Source organism: Lates calcarifer, linkage group LG15 (assembly GCF_001640805.2).
Source record: "Lates calcarifer isolate ASB-BC8 linkage group LG15, TLL_Latcal_v3, whole genome shotgun sequence".
In the NCBI taxonomy this organism is placed as follows: Eukaryota; Metazoa; Chordata; class Actinopteri; family Centropomidae; genus Lates; species Lates calcarifer.
In genome coordinates this window covers 4137793-4147635 of record NC_066847.1, presented here as the reverse complement: position 1 = coordinate 4147635, position 9843 = coordinate 4137793, and the positions used below count along the sequence as shown (strand labels likewise).

Genomic DNA, 9843 nt, shown 5'->3' with positions numbered 1-9843 from the left:
AGCAACTGATTTTTTCGCACTGATGGAAATCTCGTTTTCGAGCTGCGCCTTTTGAGGCTGCGTGTCCCGCTACGACCGCCGTAGACAGCAGCATGGCCCGCCCCCTGACTCAAATATGTGGAGGTGAATTTAGGAAGTAAGACTGTTTTTAAAGAGGGAAGCAGAGGGGCGACCTCTCATGTCCAGATAAACAGTGTAAAAGAAATGCTCGTAGTTTTCTGTTTGTGGTGAGTTCACGGTCACTCGCTGTCAACGGGGAACATGGTTGTGCTGCGTTCAAAATCCTCGCTGTTGTGGTTCCTCGTTGTTGTGACAGCTCATGTGACTGAAGCCGAGTGGGGGCCGAGGCATTGGATGAAACCGACCGAAGATGAGGAGCCGATCTGGGCGTCCCAAGACAACACGGTCTCCTTCAGCTCCAGAAAATCCTCCGGTCCGCCGGTCGCCGCCGGGCCCGAGCCGGGAGACCTTGCGGCTGCGTTCAAAGTCCCAACTCTGGATGGGGAGTTTTCCTACGAGCCCGGAGCTGTGCGGGGATCTGTGGTCATCCACGCCTTCACCAACAAGTCCGGGTTTCTGGAGTGTCTGTGGAGCTCGGAGTCGTCCCTGACCAGCCTGGTGCAGGACCTGCCGGACAGCACACACGTGCTCTTCCTGTCCCTGGACGACTCTGCAGTCAGTGATGCTCTGTGGATGAGGGACCAGCTGCAACGGGCCGCCATGCACAGGTGACCGGAGGGGGTCCACTGCCTCAGGGCGAGGGTTTAGGGCTCAAATGCACATCAGTGATCACCTTAAAAAAAGAAATAAATTCAGCAACACGTGACATACCTGCTGCTGTTTCACCTGTGGACTACAGGGAGTATTAAGAGTATTCAACAAGTAGTCAGATACTTAGATAAAAATACTCGTTACAGGTGAAAGTCCTGCTTTCAAAATCCTACTGAAGTAAAACATTATTAACGACATGTGAAAGTAGCCCAGTCACAATGCAGGAAAATGCAGGATGGCTAAATGACTAACGACTAAAAAAGAATTACATTTGATATTATTAAATGCATTAATAGTGTGAGCAGCATTTTACTGTTGTAGCTGTTAACTAGGTTGAACTACAAGGAAGTAAACAGTGAAATATTTCCCAAGAAACTGCTGACACAGCTCCACAGACCAAAACATCTGTTGCCAAATCTGCAGCAGCACAGGTTTAAAAAAAATCACCTAAAATGTCAAAGGCGGAACAGACTCAAACATCTCAACAACATTAACTGAAGCCAGAGGGATCACAACCAAAAAGAGGAAGTATAGTTACAAGCTGAAACTAATGAGAAGGGAAATGGTGCACACCCTGCTGTTTGTAACAGTGAATAAGTTTCTCCAACTCCTGAAACAACTAGTTGATTCTTTCTTTAGTTGATCAACAAACTGATAATTGAGTTTCCAGCTTCAGAAACTGATTCTCAGATTGAAAAATATCTTTTCTGTCAAACATCTTAAATTTATCTGCATTTAGGTAAAAAGAACAAGATCAAGTTAATTTCCAATAAAATACACAATCACAAACATTTCTCAACCACCCGCTTTTATTTTCTAATCATATAGGGGTCAGGTGAACGAAAACCGTGGTCTGGCTGCTTCTCAGCCGTCCAAAATAATTATAAACCACTGGATAATTAGTAGAGTTTTTCATTGAACTGTGCTCTCATGTCTGTCTCTGCAGTAAGAAGGAAGTCCTCTCCAGGCTCCACTTCTCTCCGGTGCCGGTCTTCGCTCTGGGCAACTGGATTCCCAATGTGCTCTACTACTGGGGCTGCATGGGACGCAACTGTGGCCTGTCCCAGGTTGTTTTCACCTCTAAGGGTAAGAACGCCGACTCCATGTGAACAAGACTCGGTCACACAGTGTTGTCTGACTCGCCGGATTTGCCGAACCTTGGTGCTCTCTAGTGAACCAGCTCAACAGGAGGGTGTTTTCCGTCCTCTCTTTCCAACCCATAGAATATGACCCAACCATTGAAGCACTTGAAAACCTGCCATTTTTATGCCTCTGTGCCCTCCACAGCTGTGGCTGGAGGCATTATGTTTTCAGGTTGTCTGTTCCATTATCGCAAACACGATATCTCAACACCTCAAGGGAATTACTTCAAATTTGGCACAGATGTTCACTTGGACTCAAGGATGAAGTGATTAGTTTGTGGTGGTCAAAGATCAAGGTCACTGTGACCGGACAAGACACGTTTTACACCACAACTCAAGAATTCACACACTAATTAACTGTAATTGGTCTGGTTGATGGAGGCATATAACTGAGAGGTGGTAATTCTGGCTAATTCTAGTTCAACTGTTCGGGTTCTGATTCAGTTTATTCCTGTTTTAAGTGGTTTAGTTCAAAATCAGGTGCATGAACCAGAACAGGACCCATTCCCTTACAAAAAAACAGTAAAGTGTTTTTTTCCTGCACATTTTCACAACAGATTCGTCTCTTTTCCAGTTGCGTGTCAGTTTTTTAGGTGATGCATTTTGCTTTCATGACCATATATTAAAAATTCCTCCTTGGTGTGAATCAGTCAGGCTGTCTGAACATGGCTCCTTTAAACCCTGCAGGTCTGCCCTCATCCCTACACTAACAAACAGCAGTAACACTATAGGTTGAATAGGCCGTCACTTAACATCTAAACCTTGGTCAATATGGTCAACATGGTTTTCATGTGGTTTAATTTTGTTTTAATAAGTCTCACACCAGCATCAAGTTTTATGTGGAGACACATCACACCACAAAGGAAAGTTTTAATCACAAAGATTATTTTCAGTCAAATCAAATCAAGTTTATTCATAGAATCATATTTCATACAACAGGTGTAGACTCGATGTGTTTCAAAATAAAAGCAAATACTCCAGCTGTAGCACTCTGAATTAACTCTAGGGTTAAATGCAAACTGTCTCCTATGCAGCAGCATGTAAGCAGTCTGTGGTTTTCTTTTGTAATCATTATTTTTATCCCTCCTCACAGGGTGGAACATGCCTATAATTGTCAAGAGACTGGATTCCAGGTACGATTGGATCATGGCACGCTGGGGTCAGATGTCGTATCAGTTGATTGATGCAGGAACCGGATGTGATCCTTCCCCGTCTGTGGCAGGTGCTGTGGCCTGGGTGTCTGAGGGCAACTGCTCCTTCTTCACTAAGGTCTGTTAATGTCACTGGTAGTGAAGTGTGCTGCTTTTACTTCCAGTTTATAACAGTCAGTGGGGATGAGTATCCAGAGACAACTGCTTGGATGATTTATCATAAGAATCTTTTCTTTTTTGCTTATTTCTCAAAAGCTTGTACATTAAGATTTTAAACTTTTTATACACTGCAGTCTGTGGCAACTCCTTGATGCACAGTTGACTGTAATTTACACAGACAATAAACTGTTAGGAAACAGTGAAAAATGCTCTTTAGGATTTCCCACAGCCTAATGTGACGTCTTTGATTATCTTGGTTTGTCAGAGCATTGATCCGATCATGATCGATCATGTAAGACAACGAAAAGCATCAAATCTTCACATTTAAGAAGAAAAAAAAACTAAATCAATTAATTGAAGATGCAAATTGTAGATTCATGTTGTTGATCAACTAATCAAGTGATTGACTAATGGTTGCAGCTTTAGCTTTTCATTATAGTAAAGAAATGATCATCTGAAGTCCGCAGGCCCTCAACTCTATTAAGTGTTATTGTGGTTTTTTTTTTGTTCCTCTAAAAGTCCAAAACCCAAAAATAATTATTTTACTTTTGAAGACTGTCTAATTGATACTGAAAATAATGTTTACTGCTTTTTTTCCTTCGTAGCTGCAGTGTTTTATGATGTTAATCTCTTTTCTAAGTGTTGCTCTCTCCAGATTTTGTTGTAGAACTCACAGCGTTGACTCTGATCACTCTCGGCTTCATTAACATCAGATATCACTTCTTTCCAGGTGCAGGCCATGGCCAAATCCAACGCCTCCGGTGTCCTGGTCTATGCCCTCCCCGGTAACCCGATCCAGGACATGAACTGTGTTGAGGCTGAATGTTATACGCAGCTGGGCATCCCAGCTGCCATGGTGCACCTGGAGTCTTCGGTTGCTCAGGCGCTCCGGTAAGACCGACTCACCTGAAGGATTAAAAAACCCCTGACGTTGATGCTTAACGTCCTTGAGCATAGATTAACTGCTCTTTTAAAGGTTAAAGTACTGATTCTCAAAAGCCTGGTTGAGTCCTTTTTAATGCTCTTCCGGGGGAAAATATTATCTGACCAGAAATTTCCAAGTCACTTGAGAACAGAGGATGTGATTTTCATATTGTTAAGCTGATTGAAAACATTGTCCTTTCTTTTAATATACACTGCCTGTCTCATGATGGCGTGATACTGTTTTGTAGGTTTGGACAGAAGGTTAACGTGTCCTTCCAGACCACTCCGTCCCCAAACTTCTTCATCGGTATTGACCAACAGGGGGCGCTGGCTGAGATGGGCTGGTTCCTTTACCCCACGTTCAGCTTCATCAACTGGCAGGCGCAGTGGTGAGAACACAAGTGAAGGTCTGATGAAGAGACCTGATTATAACTGAAAGATACATTACAGTGAGAGAGAGAGAAAAGTGTAAAAATTTCACTTGACTTATCAGAGTAATAGATAGATACAGATGATGGTGGGGATTCCCTGAGGGGAAGTCCAGGACTGTTTGTCTTTAATTTCTTGAAAAAAATCCCTGTCTGTTCATCTTCTTCCAAATCTTTATTTCTCTGCTGTCTTTATATCACAGCTTGAAACCCAACAATTTTGATGATTTGAATTTGAATTTGTCAATTTACATGTGTGAAAAATATATATATAATTTTGTATTAATCAGTGACTTTTTGGTTTGGTCTCCAGGTTTGATTTCGCTGCAGATCTGCACGCCAAACTAAAGAATCCTGCCAAGGTTGTTTCTGTCCTCGACAAAGTCCAAATGCACGGGGAGAAAGGAGCGGTGGCTACAGTCGACCTGCCTTTAGGTAACTTCATCTGCAGTGTACTTTATACTTAGCGGCCATTTCATTATTGTTTTGATGTGTATCTGGAAAAACCCCTAAAGGTGATTTTAGAGTCATGTGATACTAAAACTCTCCACCGACACCCAGGCTGTTTAGATTATTTGTGTTTTCAGTGGCAAGGAACCTATGAACGTGCAAAGAAAGTTTATTGCAGGTTTTGCAGATTTCAGTGCCGCTGTGGTCTGAGATGAATGACAAACATCAACATCTTGTTCTGACCTTGGCAATATTATCCATTTAATCAAACACTATTCAGAGCATCCATTAGAGACCGCCCAACAACAACAGCTCACCCTGTTCAGAAAAACAACATTAGCATGGAGACGTAGGAGGAGAATTTCACATTAGAGCAATAGTGTGACCGTTTACTGCAGCACGAGGGGAACAGAAGCCATGTTAAGTATTTTAATGATTCTGACATTAGTCCATTATGTCTCTCTGCAGGCTTGTTGGACTTTGACTCGCTGGAGCTGGACGCGTCCCTGTCATGTCCCGGCAGGAGAGACTCGTCCTGCGCTCAGTGGGATCACACGGTGCAGCTGTTTGTTTGCTGCGATCACCTGAGTCCATACTGCAACATGGAGCTGGGCCGATGGATCACCGCCTTCCGCAGGTCAGAGGTCAATGAAAGACACTCTGATGGCACAAATAGAAAAGAGGATTATGATAATGGAGAATTTATTCTGGGGAATAAATACATATATATCTGAGTGAAAAATGTGAGACTTTTTAATAATATAAAAGAGAACTGATGATATATTGTATTATGTTATTTTGGCAGGGGAATCGGGCGCTGGGTTACAGATGTGTCACCCCTCATCCCCCTGCTGGACAGCAACAAATGCACCTTCACCATGAAGACGGTGCCGTGGGCGATGCCGTGGATTGCCTCCCTCAATCTGAGATTCAGTGTCAGCAATCAGACAGGTAATGACTGTGAAACTTGTCAAGATGTTTGTGGGTTTACTGAGCAGGTTAGATTCAGTGTGACTTGTACTTTCAGAAGATATCATTATCTCTGATGTCAATACAATAAATGTCCATAAATCTACTTAGAAATCACAGAAAAACCACGCTCCTCATAACTCCAGAACTTGCCTGAGAATCATCATGTTTTTACGTTTGCTTCAGTTTCAAAGTAATCCAGTGATAGTTGTCTCCAGAACTATAGGTACACTGCAAACAGGAACTGCTAATAGCTAATTCTGCACACTTTTAATGGTGATCAATCCCAAAACGTGAACAAATATAGATTAAAAAATATAAAGTTTTATCTGTGTAACCCACCCACAGGAAGCAGTATCATCATGGTGAGATCCAACATATCACAGTGGTGTCACAAATATTTCAGTGCATCAATAATGAGCAAAAGAAAACAGCGTGGAGCTAAAACTGTGTTCATCACAGTACTGTCTGTGGCACACTGACTGCGTAGTCCAACCTAACAACAGCTGTGGGTTTTTTGATGCCAACTTCACAGCTCAGAGAAAATTTCATGCTCAGATCTAAACTCTCCCTCTGCGAGAATGGAGGGTGGCGACTGAAATAACGACGTCCCAGAACATTTTCTGTCCATTTTCTCTTGCTGGAGGATTTTTTCAAAAAGCAGAGAGCAGGAATCTCTCTGCGGGAAGGAACAGTCTGTCTGTGAATAGTTACTGGAATTTGTCTGGAACAAGTATGACACTCACAGCAAAAACAAACATTTTAGCTCCAGGAAATAATTTGACTCAGCTTCCTTATTAAAAAAAAGAAAAGAAAAAAAAAGAAAAACAGTTTGTATGATCATGACGCAGACAATGAGTAGGGAATAATGTGGAGCCCGTTGGGCATAATTAGAGACCGGATATGAGTTTGTTGTGTTCTTGAGACATGCCATCATGTGCTTCAGATTTTATTAAGTGATAATTTGGTTGATTTTGTAATGAAATTTAGCCATGTGAACATTTTCTTCCAAATAATATTGCAGCACCTGACTTATTTTCACTGCTCACACACAAAAAAACACCAAACTTTTGCATATTTACTTAAAAATGCGCATAAAAGGATTATAAAAATGTTTTTGCATACATTTTCAATGCCCACATTCTGCAAGAGGCTGTAAATAAAACATCTCTGATCATACAATAATTGCTGTACAATACAAATACTAAATGTCACAGAATGAATCACAGTATCTTATCCAAAAAAACCGGATCAAAACTATGTAATTCCTTGAAAACAATACATTTGAAATTGTAAATTTGGGCTTGTGTTGCTTCTTCTTGAAGGAGATTCCTCAAACACTAAAACACAATAAAACATTAATCGACAATTTAAAATAAATATTTTTAAAAAAGAAAAGATAAAAAGGAAAAAGAAAAATCAGCTTGGTGAAAATTAAAAATTTTTTCCAGTTTCCAAAAAGCCAATGCATTAAGCCAAAACACAATGGTAGTCAAATATTAGAAAAGCAATATTTGTTCCTAATAAAATGACTACAAATGACAAATTAACTCTCAGAATTGTTACAGATTTATCTGTTAATCAACTTACTGTCTCAGCTCTGTTTCCGTGTTTGTCTAGATGTCACATGACACAACGCTACAATGTTCTATTTTGTGCAAACATTTTCACTTGCTACCAAACTCTTGGTGTCACAGGTAATAGTGTGGAGAAGCTCCTCCCCTTCAAAGTGATGTCACTGTACAGTGGGGGTACCTTCGATAAAAACTACAACAAGAGGTTCCAGCCAATCAAATTCTCTGTCCCGGCTTCAACCAAAAAGGTAACAGACATCATCTGATGTTGCTAAACATGTGCAGTCCCTCCTGTTTGTGCAGCGTCCTCAGAAGCTGCACGTCTGTTTTCAGGTGGAGCTGTTCGCCGTCATCACGGGCCACGGCAGCGACGAGAACGGCTGCGGAGAATTTTGTGTCACCTCCCACCACTTCTTAATCAACGCAGTGTTCAACAACACCCGCGTGTTTGATTCTGCAGGTGAGGGCAGGTCCATTTTTTGTAGCTTTTATGGAGCGTCATCACATCACATGATGTTCCTCAGCAAAGTTTCTTCAGTACCAACATGGAAGTCCTTAAAGGTGCTATATGTTAAGGGACTGTCATTTTTTTCTTACTGAGATAGTTTAGTTTTTGTCAGTTTATTTTCCGTTTTCAACTAATGGACTCATCAGCCTGAGGACTGGACACTGAGCCACTGATTAAAGAGTAGTTCCTTTCACTGACTGTCACATTTTTGTGTCTTTGGGTCATGTTGGTGAACCATCAGGAACAGCTCTGGGCTGTACCATGCGAGTGAAAGAAGGCGCAGTGCCAAACGAACACGGCACATGGCTGTATGGGCGAGGAGGCTGGTGTGACGGACTGCAGGTCGACCCCTGGAGGATGGATGTCACCAAACAGGTCTGTCCCCCTACACCAAACTTAATCATTAAATCTTCATCAATTTATTGATCCCATTGATCGACAGTAGGTGTTTAAAGCTCCCCTCAGCTCTAGCAGCTTGGAAACCAGACCTGATTGGTGACCATGAAGCATTTTCACTTAACAGCCATTTAGAAATCAGTTAAAACGGGTTAAAATGTGTTTCTTGCTCTCAAATTATCTGAAAAACACACAATACAAAAACAGAAATGCATATTACACACAGGTAAAATGAAATTGTTGGAGTGGCGAAAAAGAAATAGAAATAAAATACCAGATTTTTAAGCTACAGATCAGAAGCTACAGAGAAAACGCCATCAGGTCACACTGAAGTAAAGCAATTGAGTGAAGTATGCCCATTAGAATTAAGGAGCACTTAGTTATTCTGAAGTGAGTTATTGACCATGAAGGCTCCTGATATAATCAAGTAAACTTCTGGCCGGAGCGCAGTCATGTGACATGCGACTGTGATATCTCAGGAGCGCCTGGAGGGAATTTCTTCAGATTTGGCACATTCACATTCACTTGGACTCAAAGATTAACTTATTAAAATTTGGTGGACAGAGGTCAAAGGTCAAGGTTTTGGCTATATCATATATATCCACTGGTTGGTCATGGTAAGATAGACAGCTCAGACATCCTGGTGTAAGAGACCAATGATCTTACACACTATTTCTCCTGCTTTTATTTGTTTTTTTAATGTTTTCATCATCTTTGTGACTGAAATTATCATTAAGTTCATTAATAAGTGTGAAAATCCTCTTTCTGTTTCTGTCCTCTTTCAGTTGGACATGAGTGGATCTGAATCCAACACTGTCGTCTATTTCGGTTTGTTCGACGGGCGGGATCCCAATCCATCTCAGCAACCCGGTTACATCATCATGTCCTCTTTTCTTGTCTTCTACAAATGATGCCACTCCATAAAACTGCTGACTGTTGATTGATTGAGTGAATGTTACTGTATGTACAGTGAAATCAAAGATTAAATTTCTATTTTCCTACTGTTTTCAGTGACTTTCTCCATCACTCCTGCTCCTATTTCTTGAAACGGAAGGAAACTCTCTGGCACTGACGGCAGCACTGATACAAAATATCACCTGCCACACTCACCCTGCACGACCAGCCATTTGCATTTTTTCTCAAGATGTTACCCTGAAGTTAACAAGAAAGAGGCCTTACAGCTAAATAGGCACTCCATATGCCTTTTTATACCTCGAGCTGAAGATTCATTGTTCTGAGAGCGGCCTCTCCTCGTTAATTACATGTAATCATGTCCAACTTGAAACTTTGGGGTGAGGAAAGTGTTTCTGAATGAGTCATCATCCTGTTTTTTCTTACGGGTGGTGATTCCTCCTGACTTCAACCACACAA

General features: G+C 41.5%; 1 protein-coding gene across 1 annotated transcript; it reads left to right on the top strand.

Annotated features, from left to right (window-relative positions):
* Positions 1-109: 109 nt before the first annotated feature.
* Positions 110-9478, top strand: si:dkey-256h2.1 (uncharacterized protein LOC337520 homolog). The gene is made up of 12 exons (XM_018685582.2): positions 110-728; positions 1718-1857; positions 3007-3182; positions 3954-4114; positions 4396-4536; positions 4889-5010; positions 5494-5662; positions 5831-5976; positions 7692-7816; positions 7902-8028; positions 8318-8451; positions 9258-9478. Exons 1-12 carry the CDS (start codon positions 262-264, stop codon positions 9381-9383), a joined length of 2034 nt encoding a protein of 677 aa, XP_018541098.1. The 5' UTR covers positions 110-261; the 3' UTR covers positions 9384-9478.
* Positions 9479-9843: the final 365 nt, after the last annotated feature.